Source organism: Anolis sagrei, chromosome 5 (genome assembly GCF_037176765.1).
Source record: "Anolis sagrei isolate rAnoSag1 chromosome 5, rAnoSag1.mat, whole genome shotgun sequence".
Lineage (NCBI taxonomy): Eukaryota > Metazoa > Chordata > Lepidosauria > Squamata > Dactyloidae > Anolis > Anolis sagrei.
Genome location: NC_090025.1, coordinates 179,026,999 through 179,054,772, shown reverse-complemented (window position 1 = coordinate 179,054,772; position 27,774 = coordinate 179,026,999). Strand labels below are relative to the sequence as shown.

The 27,774-nt window shown below is 40.4% G+C and overlaps 1 protein-coding gene across 2 annotated transcripts in view; it reads left to right on the top strand.

Annotated features, from left to right (window-relative positions):
* The window catches only part of CACNA2D4 (calcium voltage-gated channel auxiliary subunit alpha2delta 4), a 215,143-nt gene that overhangs the window by 169,954 nt on the left and 17,415 nt on the right, over positions 1 to 27,774 (top strand). For both annotated transcript variants that reach the window (XM_067469273.1, XM_067469272.1), the window contains 8 exons: positions 130 to 144; positions 8,187 to 8,231; positions 11,175 to 11,237; positions 15,688 to 15,758; positions 17,794 to 17,869; positions 21,714 to 21,766; positions 25,501 to 25,556; positions 27,673 to 27,693. In XM_067469273.1, coding sequence (XP_067325374.1) covers positions 130 to 144; positions 8,187 to 8,231; positions 11,175 to 11,237; positions 15,688 to 15,758; positions 17,794 to 17,869; positions 21,714 to 21,766; positions 25,501 to 25,556; positions 27,673 to 27,693 — 400 coding nt within the window. The remainder of the gene's footprint in view (positions 1 to 129; positions 145 to 8,186; positions 8,232 to 11,174; positions 11,238 to 15,687; positions 15,759 to 17,793; positions 17,870 to 21,713; positions 21,767 to 25,500; positions 25,557 to 27,672; positions 27,694 to 27,774) is intronic.

Here is a 27,774-nt window from a genome sequence, read left to right as displayed (position 1 = left end):
GTTCCTGTACTCACTTGCTCTCAGTAGTGATTCAACAAGGAGTGACTAATACACATGTTTCTCTCCCCCTCCCAATTTCTCTTCTATGTGCTCTGTATGCTGATGCTTCTTCACTTTATCATCTTCCAGCCCAATGATACTGATGTAAGTAAAGAGCTCTCAAAGTACAAGAGATTTCCCAAATGCCCTTCCTTGTGTGCTTTGATAATCATGTGTCATTTGTGTCAGATGTTAAGTCAAACACATTTCTATGTATAAGTAAATGCAGCCTGGAAAGCAGAACAAGTATCGGAAGACATGGAAAGTTGTGAGCCCAAGAAAGTGTGTTGGATCCAAATTTAAAGCAGTGTAATTGTCTTCATTTACTCCTTTCATGCCAGTCCTCACTCCCACACCATACAACACAGTTGTGGGTTGTTGTTAAATGGAGCATGCAGACTGAAATCCTGAAAATCAAATGGAAGCCTGTCCTTAGAGTATAGGCCTGCAGGGAAGGAGTAAAATAAACCACGTGTAGTTCACATTTGATAAGTCCACACACTGTCTTGCCAGAGAAAGAAAATATGCCACACAGGTGATCAATAAAGAACAAACAGTTTGTTGTAGGTTTTTTCGGGCTATATGGCCATGTTATAGAGGCATTCTCTCCTGACGTTTCACCTGCATCTATGGCAAGCATCCTCAGAGGTACTACCTCTGAGGATGTTTGCCATAGATGCAGGCAAAACGTCAGGAGAGAATGCCTCTAGAACATGGCCATATAGCCCGAAAAAACCTACAACAACCAGTGATTCCGGCCATGAATGCCTTCGACAAAGCAGTTTACTCTTCATAATCCAGAACAACATATTTGCAATCATGTGATCAGTTATGTTGACTAACATAATGTCCTTTTTGAGAGATTTAAAATGCTCTTTTTTTGTCCATGTTGAGAATTTTCCTCCAGCAGCTCATGTAGCAAGAATACACTCCAAACTCTGTCTCTCTCTGCTTCTTTCTGATAGTCCCTTCACAGCTCAAACCTGAAAAATGTAACAGCATCCAAAAGTCCCAGGCTCAGCCAGCTCCCCGGGCATAGCCTAACCAATTGGCTTCGTGCATCTTATTTTAGTTGTCCCTCACAAACACATTATTTAATTTCTTACATGCTCTAACAGGAGTCCCCCCTCAGGGGTAAAGAAATGATGGGGTAGAAATACAGGAAATAAATAAATAAATAAATAAATTTTCCCATACCACTGTCTGTCTCGATCCTCTGTGTAGGTCTTCCCCTTTTTCTTTCCCTCCATATTTTCATTTTTAGGGGTTTTTTTCTTTCTTTTATTCCTCATTTGGTAGACCAGAGGGGCTGCCGTGAGAAGAAGGGGGGCAGGGGAGAGAGAGGTTTGCTCACCAGTTCAGATGTATGTGCCAGTGCCTAAATCTGAATCCAGACCAACGGCTTAAGTAATGGGGAAAATGTAAAATTCAGAAATGGATCCAAACCTAAGTTGTTGCATAGAAATAAATGGTAAACTACCACTGCCCTAGAGGGAATGCACATCTGAGCTCACATTCCTATTTGATCATGTCTTACTGCTAACTAGCCTTGCAAATACATTTACAAGAGTGATTTGTGGCACATTAACTGCTTGAATGAAAGAGAAAAAAGAATATATTTCAGCAGCAAAAAAAACCCTGCATCTGCCTATTCTCTGGAAGCAGCACTTGTTTTCTTTTGGCAGTTAGGCTTGTGCTTATTCACAGGTATCTAAGACACACACAAAAAAAATCAGGGAAGAACAAAGTAATACTTGGATCACTATATACCGCCCTGAGTCGGTATATAACTCATATCTGGGTTCAAGACAAATTAGTATATGGATATTGGAATTCTTTACAGAACAAAAGAAAACACAACATCTATATTGTAGACTTTATGCAATTTTACCCCAGTTATAGCTCAATTCTAAGGAATCCTGGGAGGTGTAGTTTGGTAAGGCACCAGCACTCTTTGGCAGAGAAGGCTGAAGACCTTGTAAAACTAAAGCTCCCATAATTCCATAGCATTGAGCTGTGGCAGTAAATGTACTGTATATGACTATATCATTGTGAACCTTTCTCTATAATAATAATAATTTGAGGATTTAAAGATTGAACTGCAAAGACTCTGGCACAAGCCAGTATTTATTATTTATTTACACTATTTATATTACACCCTTCTCACCCTGCAGGGGACTCAGGGCGGATTACAATGTACACATATATGGCAAACATTCTGTGCCAAAGACACACAACAGATGTGCCAAAGACACACAACAGATATAGACATACAGTCAGAGGCTATTTAACTTTTCTGGCCGCCAGGGGAGCTGTCGCTTTCATCGTCCATCTGTGACACTGATGAAGTACTTCCGCATTCCGCACATGATTTGCTGGAGTGCTTTGCTGGAGTCTTTTTTATGGCCTTGTAAAGTAGTTAAGTTAGCCTCCCCACACATAGGTGGTACCTAATTTTCCTACTTGACAGATGCAACTGTCTTTCAGGTTGCAAAGGTCGACAACAAGCTACAGAATTGGTCGGAAGCTCACTCCGACCTGGGCTGGCTTCGAACTCATGACCTTTGGGTCAGAAGTGATCTTAATACAGCTGGCACTCAGCCAGCTGCGCCACAGTCCCGGTGCTAAAGGTGGTCCCAGCAGTGACCGGCACACTGGGTGCAGTGCCTAAAGACCTTGGCCTGCACTTAAACACAATCGGCGCTGACAGAATTACCATCTGTCAGCTGCAAAAGGCCACCTTACTGGGATCTGCATGCATTATTTGCCAATACATCACAAAGTCCTAGACACTTGGGAAGTGTCCAGCGTGTGATCCAATACGCCAGCAGAGTGATCTTGTTTGCTGTGGACTCATCTTGTTGTGTTTCAAATAATAATGATGATGATTATGATGATATCATAGCAATTAAAGTCATGTCAAACCACATTCATTCTTCAGTGTAGATGCACCACAGAGGGCCTTTCTGAATGCACTCTTGTCTTCCAAAAGAACGTCATCTAAGTTGCACTGAATCACTAAGGCTGAAGTTATCTGGACAAGAGCTTCAAAGTCTTAGAAAAGATTTAGCTCTGTGTCTTCAGACAAAAGGTCCATATGGTCCAGCAATCTTCTTCCCAATGTCCGTGGGAATCCAGTACCATCTCTTCTAGAATCTTAGATTAGATATTGAAGAGTATAAGTACTTCCGCATTCCGCACATGATTTGAGTATAATAATAATAATAATAATAATAATAATAATAATATAAGGCAAAAATTCTTGTTTTGTATTCCTAGATTTTAGGACTAGCATGTCACTTTTTAATCTTTACTCCTTTTGTCATGTACCAGCAAGGGTTTAGGTGCAACTAATCATAAAGAAACACAGCTTGGCTGAGGGAAACAGCCTTTATACAGAGGTAATTTTGTCCATGTAATACATACGCCGTGTGGTACAAAGCCGCAACACAAAAGGCATTTTTATTAAAATGCACAGATGGGCACAGGAACAGTAAACAGGCTACTGGGAATCTGATTATCACAATCAGATCTTGTCTCCAGGAGATATTTGCATTCCTATTTGACAGGATGGTGCAGTTTAATCAAAAGAACAGGACACAGTAAGTGCTGATTTGAATCTCTATCTAAAATTAGCTTTGTGGATTCCAGAACTTCTTGGTCTAATATACAGTATCAGGACAATAAGCAAGCAGACAACAAGAAGGACAGCTTGGCTTACCCAATGCAAATCAAGGCAATGCCTATGTGAAATGAAAGGCCATTGCAGTATCTGTGCCATTGGGAGCAAAGACCAGGCTGGAGGAAGAAATAATTGAGGTTGTTGTGAGTTTTCTGGGCTGTGTGGCCATGTTCCAGAAGTATTCTCTCCTGACATTTTGCCTGCATTTATGGTAGGAATCCTCAGAGGTTGTGAGGCCTGTTGGAAATTAGGAAAATGCAGTTTATATATCTGTAGAATGTCAAGGGTAGGAGAAAGAACTCTTGTCTGTTCAAAGTAGGCGTGAATGTTTCAATTGGCCACCTTAATTAGCATTGAATGGCCTGACAGTTTCAAGATCTGGCTTCTTACTGCCTTTGTTGGGAGGTGATTAGCTGGCCCTGATTGTTGCTTGTCTGGAATTTCCCTATTTTTGAGTGTTGATCTTTATTTACTGTTATGATTTTAGAGTTTTTTTTAAATACTGGCAGCTAGATTTTGTTTATTTTCATGGTTTATTTCTGTTGAAATTGTCCACATGCTTGTGGATTTCAATGGCTTTTCTGTGTAGCCTGGCATAGTAGTTGTTAGAGTGATCCAGCATTTCTGTGTTCTGAAATAATATGCTATACCCAGGTTGGTTCATCAAGTGCTCTGCTATGGCTGACTTCGAAACTGGCAGGCCATTAAATGCTAATCAAGATGGCCAATTGAAACATTCACACCAACTTCGAACAGACAAGACTTCTTTCTCCCATCCTGAACATTCTACAGATATATAAATCCAATTTTCCTAGTTTCCAACAGACCACACAATCTCTAAGGATGTCTGCCATAGATGCAGGCAAAACGTCAGGAGAGAATGCTTCTGGAACATGGCCATACAGCCCAAAAAACTTACAACAACCCAATGATTCCAGCCATGAAAGCCTTCGATGATATAAGAAATAGCCTGCTAAGAATACTGGACTGGAGCTTGTTCGTTCTTGCTCCCATTTTTCTTTTTTTAGACTCTTTAATGTCCCTGATTTTTGAGGACTGGAAGTTAAATTTTAACTCATTTCTTTCTTGTCTTCCTTCAGTTCACACTTTTGAATTTTTATATTATAAAGAACCACTAATGAAGTATTTTAAAACTTTTGTCCTACCCAAAAAAATGAAGGAGCGGGGGGAGAAGCTCCATTGTGATTCAGCCACCCACTTTTCTGTATATCTTTCCAAAAGAATGAACAGGCCTGTCTTTTCTGTCTCGGTTGCTGTAAGTCATCTGTATACCTTCCCACTTGCTGCCTTGATTGACAGGAATCAGTAGAGGACCAATGGTGATATTTTTTATCAATATAGTCTTCCAAGCGTTTGAGTCAACCTTATATGCTGTGCTTTCATTTTAGTTTTGAAAAACAACATAGCTGATCAGCTTTAAAATGTTTTCTTTCATTACTGTTGCTCCTTTTGAACTGAGAAAAGGGCAGGATTTTAATCAGCTTTTTCATTCTGAAGCCAATACTACTATTGCTCTAGTTTCTGCATAGTAAAGTAACACAAGGATAATTATGAAACACACAAGCGCTGGTAAGATTTTTCTTACCATTTAACCCTTCATACACTATTCAATTCATTGTTTTGGCATATGTCAACATTGGTTTGTTGTAAAGCTCCAGCTGAAGCAAATAGGCAGCGCCAGAGGCCATTGTACACTATTCATGTATAATTTGTCACAATGTTACCAGAAAACTAAAAGAAGCCAACAGTGCCACTGCTCCCTCCACTTTTGCTAATGCTGAGCAGGTCTGGTTTTGCCATGTTTACGTTCCCAGGAAATTTCTTTGATGCACGGAATATCCCTTGGTCCTTATTGAGCAGCCCACTGAAGTCACAATCAACTTCCTACCACAAGCATGAAGCTGCTTTCCTAAAACAGTTACCTCTACTGTTGTTCCAAGAGGAGAGAATAGTTTTTTCCACATCCAACCAGAGAAAAATGATAAAATTCTCTGCATTACTTTTTAGAAGAAAAGATATTAGAAACACACCTAAATGTTTACATATTTCCACTTGGTAAATAGTTATCTGTGTTATTTATTTATTTATCTATTTATTTATTTACAGTATTAATATTTAGTATTTATATTCCGCCCTTCTCACCCCGTAGGGGATTCAGGGCAGATTACAATGTACACATATATGGCAAACATTCAATGCCAAAGACACACAACTGATATAGACAGACAGTCAGAGGTTATTTAACTTTTTCTGGCCGCCAGGGGAGCTGTCACTTTCATCGTTCATCTGCGGCACTGATGAAGTACTTCCACATTCCCCACATGCTTTGCTGGAGTCTTTTTTATGGCCTCATAATTTAGTTAAATTAGCCTCCCCACAGATAGGTGGTACCTAATTTTCCTACTTGACAGATGCAACTGTCTTTTGGGTTGCAAAGGTCGACAACATGCTACACAATTGGTCGGAAGCTCACTCCAACCCAAGCTGGCTTCGAACTCATGACCTTTTGGTCAGAAGTGATCTTAATGCAGCTGACACTCAGCCAGCTGCGCCACAATCAAGAGTCTGAAGTAGCATCATGATAAAAAGGCATTGGTATTTGTGTTTAAAACTAGAGGATTTAGACATTGATTGGCTTTAAAAGAATTTACATATGACACAGAGTAGTCTTGTCAAATCAAGAGCATCACATTCTCAAGGTTTCTTGTCCTAAATCTGAGACCAAAAGCAGGTCTTTATAAAAGCATGAATATCGGTCCCAGATATGTCATAGAAGCAGAGCAGACAAGGGTTGACACATGGACCAGAACGGCTTCTGGGTAAGCTGATCGTGGAAAAAGGGATACATGGGCAGCCTAGGCAAATGGGCATATAATATGGTTAAAACACAGAACATTGTGATTGTGTGGTTTTAATAATGTGTTTTAATCTTAAATGATTGTTCCCTTTGTAAGGCCACTCTCAGTCCCCTTCAGGATTGAGAAGGGTAGGGTCTAAATACTGGAAATAAATAAATAAATAAATAAATAAATAAATAGGTACTATGGCAATACATATTCCCAATAGGGCTGATATACTATGTAACATACATGCCACAGTGCAGGTCACACGTGGAGAGTTTTTCTCGGCATTGTCTTGGTGCTAATGGCAGTAAAAGTTCCATTGCTTTCTCTCAAGTAGTTTTCTCATTGAGTCCTTTGTCACTACTGCCAGAGCTTGAATGACAAGAAATCAAATGCACATTGGTCCAAATATATCCATTCACCGTCTTTTTCCAGGCTTCACTTCTAGTATTTTCATGCAGGAATTTTGAAAAAAGCCAGAGAGCATCTGGTGCCAGCTGAATTGAGAAGACTTCTGCAGTATTTGTTTGTAGCTTTACTACAAGATCTTCCTTGCAGGGAAAACAATAGGGCATCCTTTCTCAATCTGGCTCCTTCCTGCAGTTCTCATTAATCCCAGGTGGTCAAGAAAGAAAGGAGGTTTATTTTAGAACATCTGGAGGAAGCTAGGTTGTCAAGCAAGATTTGTGCGCCAGTTGTGCCCATACCTTGAGAAGTCAGACTTGGCCATGATGGTCCATGGTCTTTTTACATCGCCTATAGACTACTGCCACACGCTCTATGTGGGGCTGCCTTTGAAGACTGTTTGGAAGCTTCAAGTAGTCCAACAGGTAACAGCCAGATTGTTCACTGGAACGGAGTACAGGGAATGCACAACCCCCCTGTTACGCCAGCTCTACTGCCTGCCCGTCTGCTACCCAGCACAATTCAAATGCTGGCTTTAGCCTATAAAGCCCTAAATGGTTCTGGCCCAGCTTAACTGTCCGAAAATCTCTCCCTCTATGAACTACTTCGGAGGTTAAGATGTTCTGGGGAGGCCCTGCTCTCGAACCCACCTCCTTCACATGTTCGGTTGGTGGGGATGAGAGACAGCGGTGGCCTCTTGGCTGTGGAACTCCCTTCCCGGAGAAATTGGATCAGCTCCCTTCCTCCTGTCCTTTAGAAAGAAACTGAAAACATGCTATGGTACCAAGCTTTTGGAGAATAGGAGGCCATGAAGTAAGCGTAAAATGATTGGAATGGCTCCTGGATTATGACTTCTGATCTTGTGTAGTTTTAATAGCTGATTTTAATTTATTAATATGATATGACTTTTTACTTTTTATTGATTTTAATGTATGTGTATATTTTATTTGTATATTTTGTTTGCATGGCATTGATTATTGCCAATTTGGAAGACGCTTTGAGTCCCCTTCAGAGTGAGATAGAGCAGGTAGAAATATAGCAAATAAATAAATAAATAAGCACTGCATCCAGAATGTAACTTGCCTACCTGAGTTATATCAATAACAGATCTACTTCCTAATACCTGTAGAAGTGCTTAATGTTCAGGTAAATGCAATTTCAAATGATAACAGTATTTGTTTTCTCTTCTCTTCCAGTGTAGTGGTGTGGAGGGTCTCTGTCCCATGAACTGTCAGGATGATGTAAGTTGCTAGGATTTTAACATATATTTTTTCAGATAAGTATTTCAGTGATCAAGGGCTATATATAGTTTTTTTTTTTTTCATTTGATTACATTAGGCACAAGAACACTTTTATCTGTTGTTGAATTTTGCTTGTTTTTCTGGCTTTTATTTTATGTTTAAATGAGGTAAGTAGCCCGGCGACTTGCAAGCCATTCTATGTCTCCTTTGCCTGTGGCCAAATTAGATGTGTGGAGCAGACATCCATATGCCTGCTTCTTTCACTGGTAAACTAGGAGAAACTACTATTTAAATGTAAAAAAGTGCTTGGGGAAGGAAAGCGAAACCTATTGTGCTCTGTTGCTTCGAGCAGTGTTCTTCCGCTTCATCTTTGATACTGGAAGTGAGCTGGACTGGGAGAAAATAGCTTTGAGCTCAGAGAACCAAAAGACGGGAAGGGGCAGACATATTCTTTTGATGTAAATAATAGACCTCACCATCCATCCATCCATTCATCCTTTATATATGAACGAGAATTAGATTGTCTGTATTCCTTTTTCTAAATTTCTGTTTAAAGTGTCAAAGAAGCTTGCAGACTAAATCAGGAATGCCTTCATTTTGATTTATCTTTCAACTATAAGATTCCCAGGAAAAGGCAGGGGTCATCGTGTTATCCCCTCAACAGTTCTGTTAAGCTGTTTAGGAAGGGAGTATGTAATTTTTATCAGGGGGTACAGGCAGGGCCATAGACAGAAAAAAAATTCAGGGAGGGGTTTGAAACTTATTTTTAGCAAATCATGAAGAGTAGTTTCACAACACAAAATAATTTAAATAAAATGCCAAGGGCAGAAACTGCCCGAATTGTAAGGTGAATCTCTGGGCAAAGGCATAGCAATAGGAACCCTACTATCTGGAAAAGTGGATGGGAGGGAGCAAGGAGGGAAAGGCCTAATTCCTCATTAGGAACGTACCTCCTACCTCACACTGGGAGGAACAGTAGCCTGGAGCTCAGCTCCTGTCAACCACCCCCACCAAGTCTAGTCTCCTTTATGCTCTTTCTAGTCTCCTTTATGAGGGCCTTAACCCATGCCTTAGGCTTTGCCTGCCCGTTGGGCCAACTTGGTTGCTTCCACTATATTGGCTATTGCTGTAAGTAATGACAGTGCGAATAAATTGTCGATATTTGCTTGAGATAGTGTTTGCCATTCTGGAGATACTTATTTAATTTTTGCTTCTCATAGACTTAGCATGGGGATTTGGTTAACCAATTAAAATGCATGAGTAAACCTGAAATTTAACCTGAAAAAAAATCAGGGGTGGGGAGTGGAACCTCTAAACCCCCCTCCTCTTGGCCATAGCCCTGGGTACAGGGCACCTTGCTAATACACATTGCTTAATATGTGCTCTTGGAGCCCCCGGTGGCTCGGTTGGTTAAACTGCTGAGCTTGTTGACCAAAAGGTCGCAGGTTCGAATTTGAGGAGTGGCATGAGATTCCGCTGTTAGCCTCAGCTTCTGCCAACCTACCAGTTCAAAAACATGCAAATGTGAGTAGATCAATAGGTAACAGGAAGGTAACAGTGCGCCATGCGGTCATGCTGGCCACATGACCTTGGAGGTGTCTATGAACAATGCCAGCTCTTCGACTTAGAATTGGAGATGAGCACCAATCCCCAGAGTTGGATATGACTGGACTTAATGTCAGGGAAAAACCTTTACCTTACTTTATCTAATACGTACTCTGCAAATAATATAATTGATCACAGGTCTGCTTGTGATGTGTTTGTTGTGATATATGAGCTCAACACTGGCTTTTCCCTTCCTGGACAAGCCACAGAGAAGGAAGCCATGGTGGGTGGGGGCAAGGAGGGGGAGACAGAGCAGAGAGCTGGTTTCAGGTATCACAATAAACAAACCATGGATAGAAGATACAAGGTGAGTATTTCCTGGTTCTACCTTGGAGTAGCAGCAATAGGGCAGCGTGCACAGCCAGGGTTCTTCGGTGTGGCTTGGAAAGGCTCCAGGGTTATCTGGTGATCTGACAAGATATCTGAGCTCCTCTAGATCCTTTCCAACCAGGGATTTGCTTGGTTAAAAAGCAACACATCCAAGGCAAGACGCCAGGAAGATAGATCTTTGAAGTGCCTCATCAGACAATTAGGCAATTTGCAATGGGAGAGAGCAAAAGAAAACTCTGAGTCTTCAGTGAGAACTGAAAGGACTTTTAACTTCCATTACAATTCCAGAATAGATTTAGGAAATGTAAAAAAAATTATGGCATCCCGTTTTTTCCAGATGTGAAATGAATATCAAGAGTGTTGTTACGCTTAATGAATTTTTGTGAAAGCATTTTGAAATCCATAGCTGTGACTAATGATGGGGATAAACATGAGCAAGTGAATTTTGTTTACAGATGCTCTTTAAATATTATCCTTGTACATTGGAGTAATATACTACTGTGTTTACTATGTTCCAAAGATGGCACAGTGGGAGTGTGGGGAGTGTGGGGGGAGGAACTCTTGTTGTTGTTGTTGTTGTTGTTGTTGTTGTTGTTGTTGTTGTTGTTGGGGGCAGTATTCGTTTTAGAGAGTAATATTTGAGGAACTGCTCTCTGGGGGTGGGCACTATCACAAACAGCCATTGGTTAAAACAAAGTGGATTTGATTTTTTTAACACCCCAACTTTTTTTCAGAAAAGCAAGTGAAGAAATATCATCCCATGAATTCAGATTGTACCCTGCTGAGAGAATAGATAATGTAACATTGTATTACCATAGTGACATAGGAGCACCTGTAGTCATCTAACTAGTTTCAAGAAAGGTCTGAACAAAAGTATAAAACAGCATAGCATCATATATGAAGACCCTAGCAATTAAGGGAGCAAAACTGAACCTTTTAAACTGGCCAAACGCCAATACTGGCCTCTGCAGAAACTGACATTGTTTCCTCACTCTTGCTTCTCTCTAGAATCTGAACTGCTTCCTCATTGATAATAATGGATTCATACTTGTATCTAAAGTTCCCAAACAGGTAAGAATGAATTAATGAATGATCACAGTTTTCTATGCCTGTTTGAAAAATAACAGGGTGGGGAGAACAAAAAGGAGTAGATGAAAAGGGAAGGAACAAAGTGAAGAAATCTGCATTTTTTAGATTTCTGAAAGCTCTTTGGAATTTTCCCAGAGGAGTAATGAATGCCTGCCTCAGTCACATTTAGACTTTGTACAAACTACTGAAACAAATTGATTAATGGGGAGAAGGCATAATTGCATTCTGCTGTTCCTACAAGGTGTTCAGATTGGCTTATTTGAAACTTTATGAGTCTGGCTGCTGCTCTTTGGACCAACTGAAATTTCCAAGCACTTTTGAAAGACAGCCCCATGTAGAGCACATTACAGTTGTCCAACTGGGATGTAACCACGGCATGTACTTTTTTTTTTTTTGGTCGTGTCAGGACTCCTGGTGTGAGATAATTGGCCGTCTGCAAGGACGTTGCCCAGGGGACGCCTGGATGATTTGATGTTTTTATCATCCTTTTGGGAGGCTTCTCTCATGTCCCCGCATGAGGAGCTGGAGCTGATAGAGGGAGCTCATCCGCCTCTCCTCGGATTCAAACCTGCGACCTGTCGGTCTTCAGTCCTGCCGGCACAGGGCTTTAACCCACTGTGCCACCGGGGGTTCCGGCATGTACTGCTGTGGCCAGATTTGACTTCTCCAGGAACAGGCACAGTTGAACACTAGCTTTAACTATGCAAAAGCACTCCTGGCCACAACCAATACCTAGGCCTTCGGGTTCGTAGCCAAATCTAGGAGTACTCCCAAACTGTGAACCTGTGTTTCCCTATTCCCAGATCTTTCTTACGACTAACTAGGAGCACCTCTGTTTTGTCTGGATTAAGCTTCAAGTTGTTTGCCCTCATCCAGTCCATTACAGCTGCCAGGCACCAGCTTAGCAAAGGAACCCCTTACTTGGAATTAGGTGAAAAGCAATGATAGAGTTGGGTGTCATCTGCGTATAGATGGCACTACACTCCAAAACTCTGGATGACCTCTCCCAGCGGTTTCATGTATATATTGAATGGCATGGGGGATAGCACAGAGCCCCGAGAGACCCCACAGGCCAATGGTCAAGTAGTCAAACAAAAGTCCCCCGGCATCACCCTCTGAGAATATCCCTCCAGGAAGGAATTGAGCCACTGAAGAAGAGTACATCTGAGTCCCATCCCAGAAAGGCAACCCAGAAGGATACCATGGTCAGTGATATTGGAAGCCTTGGAAAGGTCCAGGAGAACCAATAGGAACACATTCCCCCTGTCTAGTTCTTTGCGTAGGTCACCAACCAAGGCAACCAAGCTGTTCCTACTGGGAGCTCCATTTCTCCATCCTGCAGCATTCCAGGACAAGAGTCAAATACTACTCCCAGGCCTACTGTCTTGGGGGACTTGAGGCCAACAAATTTGAAGTGAGGAATGTGGGGCATTCTGTCAATCCAATGGTAATACAATCCAGACATCCCCATCATCAATGAAAACATATTGGTTATGCATTGTCCTATAGCTACTGGCCTGTAGATCGAGGGATTGCATCCGAATCTGAGGTGACCTGGGGTTCTGCAGACCTTTTCCAGTGAGAATACTCCTTCCTGGGGTGGAACACATCTTCGGAGTGTTCTGGGGTAAAGTCTTCGAAATTGGGAGTTTGTTGTTTGGGGATAGATCTATGGTACCAGAAGAGACTATGGCTGTATTACAAGTTGCCAACAGGATTTCTCTGGAAGACATCCAGTCATTTGATGATATCAGCCTGTTCTGAGAGAGTAATGAAGGAGTTGATACTACTGCCCAAGTCTGAGAGACAATGTGAAGAAGTGTTCGAACCCATAATTGCCATAGTTAAACCTAGTGAGAAAGCCTGGGATCTGATCCAGCAAATTTCTTCTTGTATTGTTAAAACAAAGTATTCTTATTTAAAATACATAGTGAAATTAAATCAAAGATGTGAGCTGCTCCTTGCTGAATAAACACTTCCCTTTGAAAGAGTGAGTGCTTTCTCCAGAGCTACATGTACATCCAAGTCAGAAGTGGACAAGTACAGTGGGTTTGCAGTGTAGCAGACAAGCTCTGATCTATGGAACAACTGGACAATGCGATTGGATGATGATTTCAGTAATGAGATGCTGAGAATTTATTGGTTTTTACTGTTTCATCTGATGTTATTTATGCTAAATGTTTTAACTGTTTTTATGTTATTGGGGGCATCGAATTGTGCTGTTTGTAAACCACCCTGAGTCTCCCTCGGGTTGAGAAAGGCGGTATATAAATATGGTAAATAATAAATAAATAAATTTGGGCTTCAGTTCTGCAACAGAACTTTCAAGAAACCCCTAGATTGGTAAAATTACCAGACAAAAAACCAAAACCAAAAGTTGCTAGAACTCTACCTTCAGTTTTGTTTAATTTTCAATAATGTTAAAACAGTTTGGTGGCTGGAATGCATTTAAAAGTGAAATGCCCTTCCTGGCGACATTTAAGAAAATAAACCATTCGTGAATTTTTTAAAAGTCTGGAGAGTCTGGAGGGTTCAAGTGCCACAAAGAAAGTCAGGGGACTGAGCCTAGGTTAGGGTTGCACTTTGCCTGCCAAAGTCTAAATGTCTCTTTTCTTGTGGCCCTGCCATTCTGGATTTTGACACAAGCAAGGGATTATAAATCAGGATGTAGTGGTTTGAGTCTTGGACCAGGAGTTGGGATATTAGGGTTCAAAAAATCACTTAGCCATGGAAGCACAGTATGTGACTTTTGGCAAGTTCCATTTTCACAGCCTTGGAAGTAAACAAAGGCAAACCCCCTCTGAACAATTTTTGCCAATAAAACCTTCTAATAATAGCATAGTCATAAATTGGAATAACAAAATGGAATAAAGTAGTGTTTATGGGTTTTAGCTGGAGCCCCAACTTGGAGGGCTATTTCCCTAGTTGCTGCCCACCTAATTTCAGAAGGCTTCCAATAAGTATATAATAATAACAATAATAATAATAATAATAATAATAATAATAATAATAACAACAACAATAACAACTTTATTTTTATGCCCCACCTCCATCTCCCCAAAGGGACTCAGGGCAACTTATACATGGGACAAAATGTCCACAAACATCAAGGCAAAACAATCCATTAAAAACAAGAAACACAATTAAAATAAAACACAGCAAAGCATAACAATCAGATAAAACACAATTAAATAAAACATAAGGTTATAAAACAGCAGCCTTAAAACTCACTCAAACAATACACAACCAAAAAACCAATAACCAGAAATACTAAAATGGGCATGATCAGGCTATAAAAAGGACCAGGTATGGAATAGTGCAAAACAGCATATTATAGGATTGGGAGATTGGCAGAAGTACAGAGTACTATAAAGATTGGTTGGTGTGAAGATAGGCATTCCTTAAATCTCGAGTTCCAAATCATGTTGGGCTTTAAAAGCATAAGCACTTTATATTGTCCTTTAAAACAGATGGTATCACTAAATCTATTTCAGAATCAGTAAGATATTTTTCCAGTGACTGATGTTTGTGTTTTGAATGAGCTGAAGTTTCTGAATAGTTTTCAGTAGTGGCAGAGGCGGCCTTAGGTAATTTTCAACGGTAAGCAAACCGTATTTGCCCCCCCCCCCCCCAACCAATCACTGATATATATTTTCTGTTCGTCGTGGGAGTTCTGTGTGCCATATTTGGTTCAATTCCATCATTGGTGGAGTTCAGAATGCTCTTTGATTGTAGGTGAACTATACATCCCAGTAACTACAACTCACATATGTCAAGGTTACATATGTCAAGAGCGCCTCAAGAGCACCCCTGGGCAAAATCAATATACTGCAAATGCTTACTTTGGAGCCGCCCCTGAGTAGTGGATCCATGTATGTACATGTATGTACATTGCAAAAACAGATTACATATTATGCTGAAATAGGATTCATGCAAAATATACATATAAGAAAGTGGTAATGAATTGGAGATGATAGCAGTAATTTTCCAACATCGGGAACTGGAAACTGGCAGAAAACTACACCCCGTTACCTATCCCATAGATCAAAACTCTCTGGGTGAAGTAACTTTAAAATATAAAAAACAAAAGTTGGGCATGCATTGGTATTCATATTTCAAGTGTTCAGATACTTTGCATATTTTCTTTCTGTAATCCTTACAACCCTCTTTTGAAGTTAACCATTATTATTATTATTATCATCCACATACTGCAAATGGCAGACTGTGGCTTGCCTAATCCTTTTCTAAATTTATGATTGTCTCTGTATCACCCAATAAATTTGAGGCAGAGCTAAGATTTGGCTGTAATATTTCCTAACTTATGTGGCACTCTTCTCTATCACTCTGGATTAGCCAGAGTAATTCAAAGCTGAGAAGATTTAGTACCAACAATGTTTTTACCTCTCTCATTATTATCTCCCTCTTCATGCAGACTGGAAAATTTTTTGGAGAAGTGGATGGCTCTATTATGACTCAACTCATAAACATGGGAATGTTCAAACAGTAAGTGCCAACATCTTCTATGTGACGGTCTCCTTTCAGAGGACCAACTGATAGAAACAAATTGTCTTTTCCACAGTAAGACTCATATAGCTATAGAAAGAGGTAGGATGAAAACAGTGGTATGCAGCATATTGCCTCGGTTATTAAGGTTTGTTCATATTCAGCATCCACAGGAAGCCTCCCAATACAGCAAACCTCCCAGTATTTGCTCACTTTGGCAAATATAAGGAGAGAACAGAAGTCAACAATTGGCAGTGATGGCAGGAACTGAAGACAATTTTCCTGTGATCATAAGAACAGATACTGACTACAGCTGTGATCACACTGTTCATGTGTCACGTGAGCAAATCCACCGTGTTACATGCAGTATTCCCCTACCTATTTTCTGAAAATACATGACGGAAGATGGCAGGGAAATAGCTACAGGCACATATCTTTTAAATATGGAAACTCTCAGAAGTGAGCTTCCTAATCCTGCCTTAGTTAAACAAAAGAGCCAATGTTTTATTATTTATTTTCTCTGCTAGTCAGATGGTTTTAGTCCCTTCGTGCATTGCCAGAATAGAATTGGAACCTAGAGTGAAATAGACAGGTCTGATTGAACCTACTCTTCTCTACCGATGATTAGAAATGGGTTCATGTTTTCATGTTGTATAACATTGCTTCCCACTGTTTCTAAGAAACTTCTGTGTTGCTGATGTAGCATAAAATGGTCATGCATATATGGCACAAATGGGTCTCAAAATTCGACCAGATATATCTGAAAGATTTCATATGAATCTGGCCAGAGAAAACATATATAATATCACATTTTTGATAGCTTGGAAAACTTTGTAAAGATGTTATTAGTTGATAGAAGGATATATCTGGACCTTACATGAATAAATATAACAGCTGAGGATACTCAAGTGCATATAAATGAAAACATAAAATTGTATTACTATGAGTGGCATGCTGTGAAATCAGTAAGAAATATCTTCCAGAAATACAGGAAATGTTTTATAGAATGAAATCATGGTGTGAAACATTCATCAAGCATAGGGTGAACTAGATTTTAAGCATAAGGACATTTGTCAGTACTGTTTCTGAATGTATGCATGATATTTGGATATATTTCCTTCTCCTGTGTTCAGAGAAAAGTGCTATAACTTACCGTATTTTCTGGAGTATAAAACTACTTTTTAACCCAAGAAAATCTTTGCAAAAGTCAGGGGTCGTCTTATATGCGGGAGTCGTCTTATACATGGGAGTAGTCTTATACGCTGGGAGTCATCTTATAGAGTGGCTGCTGAAACTTCCAATCCAGATTGGAGAATCTGTGGTTGCTGCATGTGGTGGGGGAGCTCAAAAATGGCAGTAGCCGTGTCCCTGCCGTATTCCGCGACTGTATGAAAGCATTAAGGGCAACGTTGTATAAGTACGGTAGAAGAAAATCCATTCATCAGGATTCATGGACTTAATGCGGTCCTGATGGTGAGGTGAAGGGGCGCCTCACCGGGAAGGTGTAAGTGAAGGGCGGAGCAAACTGCAGGTGCCTGGGGTATGGAAAAAAGAGATAGAGTGGCTCTAGGCCCAGAAAAACACACGTCTTTTACCTGTCTGGCCCGCCCTTGTATCCTATTACTGTACCTCCTCCTGTGCCTCTCAGATCTCGCTCCTGAAGACTGCAGTGAAGTGGTGCAGGTGCGCATGTACAAGATCTGAGAGGCAGAGAAGGAGGTACAGTAATAGGAAAATTACCATATTGAAATCAAATCTGATGCTTTTAAAAAATTTATTTTGTGTGCGTTGGAAGAGGGGTAGTCTTATACGGTGAGTATATCCCAAACTCTATATCTTAACTGGAAAAGTTGGGGGTCGTCTTATATGCCCGGTCATCTTATATGCCCAGTCATCTTATATACTGGAAAATACGGTAGTTGTAGAGCCAATCAGAGTAGATAGACACAGGCTGGATACCCTCGTAGCTTTTCTGTATAAAGCAGTTTCCAAAGTTCTACTCTTAGACTCGTTTGTCACTTTTGTCTCTTTTTAGGGTGAAAATGTTTGATTACCAAGCGATGTGCAAAGCACCGCACCACCACCATAGTGGTGCCCGACCTCTCCTTAGTGTAAGTATCTCCTTATCAAAAGCCAAGAGGAGCTTCTATAACAGATCAAAATCTTATAGCAGTTTGTGTGTTTACACATCATACTCAAGAAACACTAAACAGTATATTTCATATTAAAAAAACAATAGAGTACTCCCTAAGCAGTTTTGTTTATTGAAGGCAGAAACATTTTTACTCATCAGTTCAGTGAGGATGGTACCTCTCCTGCTACTGTTTTGAATGTGAGTGGTTTTCCTGAGCTCCTAAAGGACCAATCAAGGGAGGAAGTTTTTTTTTCATGTCAGGAGTGACTTGAGAAACTGCAAGTCACTTCTGGTGTGAGAAAATTGGCCATCTGCAAGGACGTTGCCCAGAGGACGTCCAGATGTTTGATGTTTTACCATCCTTGTGAGAGGCTTTTCTCATGTCCCCTCATGGGGAGCTGGAGCCGACAGAGGGAGCTCAACCCGCTGTCCCCAGATTTGAACTGAATTTCTCTTCCAAGGGGCAGATTTGTCTCACTTTCTGTTGTCCCACTCTTCGTTCTTAACTATGAGTTCCAAGTTGGATGTTTGTAATCCAGGGACTGGCTGTACATCTCTGTAGCTATATCAGCATTTAGATATGCTGAGAAGGAAAGATTTTAGCTGCTTTGACAACACAGCACAGATTTTGACTGTGTTCCACAAATGTTTTTGTTCTGGGATCATAGATACATTACTGCCATAACAGAGATAGAAATTAAAACTTTATGTTGATGCAAGCTTAAACTCACACATTCAAACTGCTGGGAAAGGACATTCACGTTTATTATCCACAAATAATTTCTGCTTCTTTTTGCACTTATCTAGTTGATAAGGCCAAACAGAATAGTTCCATGCAAACAAGAAAATAAAATAGGAAATAAACTTTAATATATATAAAAATGAAAGAGAATTGCAGAATTATAAATCAGCAATCAGCATCTAATATAAAATGATAGGCTTTATATCAAAAGGTAGCTAATATGCATAAAATAAAATATCATATAGTATTGTCAATATCATTCATACATGTATTGTCGAAGGCTTTCATGGCCGGAATCACTGGGTTGTTGTAGGCTTTTTCGGGCTATATGGCCATAGTCTAGAGGCATTCTCTCCTGACATTTCACCTGCATCTATGGCAAGCATCCACTACCCATAGATGCAGGCGAAACGTCAGGAGAGAATGCCTCTAGACCATGGCCATATAGCCCGAAAAAACCTACAACAACCCACCATCATTCATACATATTTGTTTCAGCTTAATCAATGAAAATAATCATGCATACTGGGGGTGTATGTCATATTTCTTATAATTACCATCTATATAAATAAAAATGTAATGTTCATTTGTGGGATTATCATAACTCAAAAACCACTGGGTGAATCGACACCAAATTTGGACACGACACCTCTCAGGCCAACGAGTGACCACCACTCATAAAAACACTGAAAAACACAGTGGAAGGCACTTCAAAAGCAAAAAAAATGCATTACAGTGCATGCACAAAACCACATATACACAAATATATACACACACATATACACAGACTGAGCCACAGCAACACAGGGCAAGGGATAGCTAGTAGCTAATAAATAGCTGAATATAAAGTGATACCAAGAAAGTTTCAAATCAGGATCACTTTAATTGATCACTATTGGATTTGCTTGTTAGATTTAGATTAACTAATTAGCTTTATATGGTTGAAAGTAGTTTGAATTGGATTACATTATATAATTAAAGTTGTATTAGCTAAACAGAGAAACTTTTGGTAATTACAGTTGGACTGCTATGGTAAATCTTTGTAAGTAGTTAGGTTCACTGTATTTGCTCTAGAGAGCTAGGAAACTTTCAGGCAGAGCACTTGCAAAGCACTGTGCAATTCAGTATTCAATCTTTCTTTTAAAACTGATTTTTCATGATGAAGAAAATGATGAAGTACTGAAGGAATAAAAGAAGGCTACAATCAGAAGAGATTTTCATGGCGATCCAATAAAATTCAGTGTGATGGTGAGATTGCAGCCTTGTCAAGAACTAATCCTGGCCTCTTCTTTCTAAAACGAAGTTGGAAATCATGTTGTCTTCCACGTGTTGTCGAACTACAAAGGCTTGCAGCTTTAGCCAACATAGCAATGGTGCAATCCAACAATTGCAGGAGGAATATCCACCTGTGTTTAAAAGGAATGGCAGACTGCAGAGCCTTTTTTGTCTGTGGTCAGTAACAACCTATATTTTATAAATGATAGTCAGTGATTTACCATCAAATGAGTTTTGGCTGAAGGAGTAAATTATGCAGATTTGCAGAAGACTAGTAAGAGTTTCCTAAACACCCCTTGTGGGGAACTGGTCATATAATAAACCATCTATATGTGGTTGCGAAAAATGGACAGTGAAGAAAACCGATAGGAAATAAATCAACTAATTTTAAATGTGGTGGTAGAGAAAAGTTCTATAGATATCATGCACTGCTCAACAAAAGGAATGGTGCATAGAACAAATCAAGCCTGAATGTTCACTAGAAGCAAAGATAACTAAACTGAAGCTATTGTACTTTGGATTTGGGAGACAATATGGAACTCATTAGGAAAGAGAAATAATGATTGGTTAAAGTGGAAATAAAGTATGCCCTGGAGCAGCCCCAGATCCAGGGCCATCGCATAGCTCAGTGGTTCTCAAACTGGGGTCTCCAGATGTTGTTGGCCTTCAATTCCCAGAAACCCTAATAGCTGGCAAACTGGCTGGGATTTCTGGGAGTTGTAGGCCAAAAACATCTGGGGACCCCAGGTTGAGAACCACTGACATAGCTGGTGCAGCACACATCATTGTTGTTTATTCACTTGCTTCCGACTCTTCGTGACCTCATGGACCAGCCCACGCCAGAGTTCCCTATCGGCCGTCACCATCCCCAGCTCCTTCAAGGTCAAGCCAGTCACTTCAAAGATATCAACCATCCATCCTGCCCTTGGTTGACCCCTCTTCCTTTTTCCTTCCATTTTCCCCAGCGTCATTATTTTCTCCAAGCTTTCCTGTCTTCTCATTATGTAGCCAAAGTACTTCATCTTGGCCTCCAGCTCCACATTGGTCCTTCTCTCCAATGAGACCAGTTCTTGCATCCATAGGTTACTACGGGGAATAGCATTGCCGATCTTTGTTGCCAGTGTGATGTTGCTACTCTTCACTATTTTATTGAGATTGGTAGTTGCTCTTCTCCCAAGAAGTAAACGTCTTATGATTTAATGTATTGTCGAAGGCTTTCATGGCCGGAATCCATGGGTTGTTGTAGGTTTTTCCGGGCTATATGGCCATGTTCTGGAGGCAATTGCCTCCGGAACATGGCCATATAACCCGGAAAAACCTACAACAACCCATGTCTTCTGATTTACTGGCTGCAGTCGGCATCTGCATTAATTTTCACACCTAGAAATACAAAGTCTGTCACTGTCTCCATGTTCTTACGTGCTTTATATTGCCACCATGCCACTGCTCTTAACTAGCTATAGAGCTCCATACAAGCTCTTAGCCATTACACACACCTGGACTGGCTTCAGAACAGCAAACTCCAGAGTCCCCCTGACTTTGCCCAGGGCAAATCAGGGCTAGTTTAAACCAAAAACCCTGTCCTACTCACTGGAGGTAGCTGTGCACCATGGAGACATTTGAGGTGAGTGAGTATGAACTTTTTGGCTACTAGACAGGTCCTTACTTGGTTGACTTAGGTACAATTCACTCTGGTTCTTAGAGTCTACCTTCTACTTGGTTGTTTTGATGAAGGAATGAGTGTGGAATTGTGAACTAATACTCCTTTTCTTCTAAGATAATTATCCTTTGTTCTTTTTGGCAGCCTCTTTATGCCTTATTGGCAGCAGTAAGGTGGCTTATAACTGACCTCCTCATGTAAGTACAAAACTGGGGGGAAGGGGGGTTGCTGGGAGGAAATCACAGCAGTGGCTGCCGTTTCATTAGATTTAATCAGTACATTAATCAACAAATGTTTGATTGTATTGAGGGCAAATTATAATTGGCAGGGCTCCAAGTTCAACCTGCGCTTGTGTTTTTTCATACTCAACTTTTGCTGTTACCGAAAAAGAACAAACAATGTTAAAGGAGATTTGAAGTTGAGGACAGTTTTAACTTAATCATATAAGTAAAGGGAAAAATATAATTTTAATAAATATGTGAGGGGAAGTCATAGAGACGAGGGAGCAAGCACAAGAGTTTTCTGTGTGGGAAAACGAAATGCCACTCCCTAAATTGCAGATCCCAGTTTTCCATAGGATGTCACCAGAGCAGTTAAAGTGGAATCAGAGCACTATCATAGTGTGGTGTGAGAAGTCCCTGTGTGTCACTGAATTTTGAGTTTGGGGTCCAGAGGATGGAAGTCTCATATTTGACTCATTAATAAAAACAAAGTTATGTCATTGGATCTGCTTAATAACCTAACTAGAAGATATTGACACGTAGGCCTGCTACTTGCCTTGCTCTGTGATTTAGCCCAAATGCCAGCAGAACTGGAAACAGACATGTTTTCCCTTTCTCAGTCCTGAAAATGCTACAGTGCTTGCAGGGGTAGAGTGTGCTGAATATTTCCGAGTTTGGCCTCATAGTGTGCTGCAGAATGAATTTAGCCTCAGTGCACATGCTGACTCACATGTACATGTATTGCTTTGGAGCTCTAAGGAGGGCAGATCCCAGCTTGGCTTTTTATAAAATGAAGACATTCTAGAGTACCACAATTCCTGTGAGATCCAAGAAGCTTACAACAATGTATCAGAAAAAACAGCCTAATTGTCTTCATCTTCCAGATAAGGAGGCATTATTTTTCCAAAATCATATGAATGCAATATGTTGTATATTATGTAAGCCGCCCCGAGTCCCCATCAGGGAAATGGTGGCGGGGTATAAATGAAGTTTATTATTTATTATTATATTATTACATATCTATGGAAAAGGAGACCAGAATACCTAACTTCCAGTGAACGTCCACATCTTAATATACAAATCTACATACTAGAGTTGAATTTTCCCATTAGGATTTGCCTTTTCAGTGCATCTGTTGTGTGTGTGTGTGTGTGTTTGATCATCCCATGGGGCAGGGATGCCATCCATCACAAGCCACAGAGAGCTTGCTGTGTCCCTTTAGGCCTTCTGCAGCATTTACAACTCCATGAAAGCAGAGTTCCTCATTCATCAGGGAGCCTTCACAAGTGCAGCAAGCTCCTCGCTGTAGATGTTCATCTTCCAGCTTCTGAGTAGAAAGGGAAGGGATGGAACTAGCTATTCATCCTGGGTTTCCTCTTAGAATCATAGAATCATAGAATCAAAGAGTTGGAAGAGACCTCCTGGGCCATCCAGTCCAACCTCATTCTGCCAAGAAGCAGGAATATTGCATTCAAATCACCCCTGACAGATGGCCATCCAGCCTCTGTTTAAAAGCTTCCAAAGAAGGAGCCTCCACCACACTCCAGGGCAGAGAGTTCCACTGCTGAACAGCTCTCACAGTCAGGAAGTTCTTCCTCATGTTCAGATGAAATCTCCTCTCTTGTAGTTTGAAGCCATTGTTCCGCATCCTAGTCTCCAGGGAAGCAGAAAACAAGCTTGCTCCCTCCTCCCTGTGGCTTCTTCTCACATCTTCATCCCACTAGATCACATGGAAAAACAAATACTCAAATGAGACTAAGATAAACATGGGAAAGGACCTTACAGGAATGACATGTGAAATCAGAAAGTCATATATATGAACCTGAGAAGGCAAACCTATCCCTTTTGCCTTGGAAAAAGACCTGCACCATCTTTCCGACGTGATATATCTTCCTTGAGAAATGTTTTTATATACAGATTTGGTATCAATTATCCAAAATGCTTAGAACTGGAAGTGCTTTGGATTTTTGATTTTTTTCCCCATATTTTGGGATTCCTATATTTCCATATCGATACATAATATGATATCTTGGAGATGGGACTTAAGTCTGTCACAAAATTATTTTTGTTTCATATATATCTTATATACATAGCCTAAAGGTATTTTTGTACACAAGTTTAACAAATATTTTTATGCATGAAACAAAGTTGATAGATATTGAACTATTAGGAAGCAAAGGTATCACTGTCTCAGTCACCCATTTGGGCTATTTTGGAATTTGGAGAACTTTAGATTTCAGAATTCCAAATAATGGATGCTCACCTTGAATGATCCATATTTATTTATTTGTTTGTTTATTTTTTAAAGCATTTTTATTCCGCTCTTTTCAGCCTGAAGGCGACTCAGGGTGGCGTACAGATTGGCAACAATTAGATGCCATAAACATACATACATACATATCAATTAAAAACATTTAATATCACATAATAAAAATCCATATAAAAACCAATTAAAACTATAATAATTAATGTCTACCAGTTTGACTCCTAATCTATTTGCTTCGTCTAAGCCGTTCCGTGTTTGTTATTTCATCTAATTACGCCGAATTACCAAAAGCTTGCTCGAAGAGCCAGGTTTTTACTCTTTTCCTAAAGGTCAGGAGGGAACGAGCTGATCTAATATCCCTGGGAAAGGAGTTCCACAGGCGAAGGGCCACCAATGAGAAGGCCCTGTCTCTCGTCCCCGCCAAGCACACCTGTGAGGAAGGCAGGATCAAGAGCAGGGCCTCCCCAGACGATCTTAAATTCCTGGATGGTTCATAAGGAGAGATACGTTTGGACAGTTAAGCTGAGCCAGAACCATTTAGGGCTTTATAGGCTAAAGCCAGCACTTTGAATTGTGCTCAGTAGCAGACTGGCAGCCAGTGGAGCTGGCACAACAGAGGAGTTGTATGCTCCCTAAGTGCTGCTCCTGTTAGCAACCTGGCTACCTCCCACTGGACCATTTGAAGCTTCCAAACAGTCTTCAAAGGCAGCCCCACGTAGAGCACATTGCAGTAGCCTATACGCGATGTAACCAGAGTGTGGACTACCATGGCCAAGTCAGACTTCCCAAGGGCTGAGTATATTTCCCATATACTCACTTAATTTGAGTATTGCATTGTTCTCAAATATGTCATAGCTCTGGACCACACAAAAATATAAGTTGAGAGTTTTATATAATCTCATCGGAGTGAGCCCTACATGAGTGTCAGCAGCAAGAAAGGCAGCGTCTTGAGTACATCTGGTACAGCGGAGGTCAGTGATTACATTGGGCCCAGACTTCAGTGCTGGATCCAAACACCTCTGAATGTGGGACAACAGCCAGCTCCCAAGACTTCGATTGAGACGAGCTTGCCAAGCATATTCCACAGCTGTTGCTGTGCAGCAAATACCAGCACTGCATTGCCGAGCAGATGGCTTTCAAGGTGACTGAGTGCATTTCCCTCTCAGTCCCAAAGAGCACAATGTTAATGACAGCCTTGCCACAGGAACTGCTAGTAATTCATTTTCAGGTTAGGGCACAATTATCCATTATTTAAAAATAACAAAAAACAATTTTAAGTAACTGGATCAGATGTGAACTGGAAGGAACTGCAAGGTAGGTTTTAGACTCCCTCTGAAGGCTATTAAGTCAAAGTACAGCCAGTCATCCAGATTGGCTGCCTTTGCAACACCTCTACCCCTTCTGGGCTAGTATAAAAAACATCTTCTTTTTCTTATTTTGACAGATTCCTTTTGGAGTTTAATATATCTAGCTTCTGGCATGCAGACAACTTGGCAGATGGTGAGTATGTAGAATTACAGCCAGCCCACAGCACACAATTTTTGCAACCACCAGGCTTGGATGAAGACGTTACACATAGTAACATGATTTAGCACAGCTCAAAGGCATAAGTTGGCAGTGAGAATGGAGTCTCCAGGTTCCATTTCACCTGTGTTCATCCCCACTGGAATACACTAGTGAGATTTGATATTACTGGTAACTATGGCAGCTCATGCATATAATTTATGGTAGGATGTTCACATGGTGAGAGCCAACATGGTGCAGTGGCTTGAGCATTTGACTACAGCTCTGTAGACCAGGGTTCAAGTCCGCACTCAAGCATGGATGGACTTTGGCAAGTCACATTCTCTCAGTTCCCAGAGGAAGCCAAAGGCAAACACCCAATCCAGCCTCCACCCAAACAAACATTGTGGGGAAAAATCTAGTGATATGAACACCTTGGGGTCACCATCAGTCAGAAATGACTTGAAGATGGACACAGGGTGGATGAGAGATGACGGGTATCTGGTTACTGTAACAGCTTACCAGTCCTATTTCCCAACCTCCAATGAGGTGTTTTGATTGAACTGTGCAGTAGCGAGATACTCAAAAGTCTCTGGTGCTTCGCCTAAAACAGTGTTGGGAAATACAATCACCTATGGATTAAATGTAATACGAGTAGGTCTTGCTTCCTCTATGAACTGTAAAAACTACATTTATTTCTTTTTTTAAAATTATAGATGTAATTTTGCAAATATAATTGCAATGTATTCTAAAAGTAGAAAAACACAGGCTAACTTTTAACTTGCCAATTAAACTTGTTAAATATTTAAGTTCAAGTCCATTTTCTTTACATAAAAATTAGGTAAGCATTTCAAAAGAAACAAAATTTGGTGGTGTGATAGATGCAGATGCACCCAAAGATTGGGAGCGATCAGATTAATCACATAATAATAATAATAATAATAATAATAATAATAATAATAACAACAACAACAACACTTTATATTCCACCCTATCTCCCCAAGGGGACTCAGGGCGGATCACGGCAAACGTTCAGTGCTGTTTTGGATAGACAAGATAAAGACAGACCAGTAAGGAGGTATGTTGTGTTGACATCCAGCTTTTTGGCACCTTGGAGGTTGTGCTCGAATTCAGCTGTTGTTGCTCCATCCTCCATGACAAAGCGCCATCAGGACTTCCTCCTTCCTTTTGGTCACCAGGCATTTTCTGATCTTTTTCTTTATGGTGTTGTAAAATACCTTCCCCACTTGTTTTAGTGGTACCTAGTTTCTCTACTTACATCTCAAGCTTCTTTCGAACTGCTTAGGTAAACAGTAAGCTGGGTTGACAGTCAGGAGCTCACGCCAATCTGGGGCTTTGTATTGGCAACCTTTTGGTTCATAAATCTTATAATTGCTGGTGATGTACCAGCTGTGCTAAAATTGCTGGAATTTAAGTGGTGAGAATAGTTATGTCATTAAGCAGTCAGAGTAGGGTATATTTCCATCATCATACTGTTCTTTATGTTTTTGTTTAATTTATAGCCTTCCTTTCTCCCAGCATGGACACCAAAAACATCTTACTGCATAAGTTAAAACAAATGTAGGAAAAAATATCTAACAACAGTAAACAAACAATCGTACCAAAATATTAATTTAAAAGTGTTAGAAGTACGCACAAAACCTTTAAAAAGGGTAAAACCTCAGCACTTCATTAAAAGTCCCTTCTGTCACTGCAAGTAAACAATGACCTTTGTTTTTTTTAAAAAGGCATTGCCTGTTTTTTAATTTGAAGCTTTCATTTCTTAAATATGCTCTGCTTCTTGAAGCGTACTACATAACCCCTCCCTTAGAAGTGAAGGGAGCACTGAAGGAAATAGGCAACTGAAGGCATCACTCATGTAACTACATCTCGGTTAATTGTCAAGCATGTGAAAATTACTTTCATAGATGAGTATTCTTCCATCAATCATTGCTGTCATCAAAGCCATTTCACCATCATGTCATTTTTTCTCTCTTTCTCCTTTCATTTCCCATTCCTCTCATGTGTGTGTCTTCACAATGACATTGTGACAACAACTTGTGAACATGTCATCATGAATCGACATCTTCTTCATTTCATATGACCTACACAGCCAAGGCTGTTTTCCATCATGGTAAGTAAGTATTAATATAGCCAAAAAAAAATCTGGAAACAAAAGCACACCCATAACAGTTTTTATTCAAGGCAGTTTCTA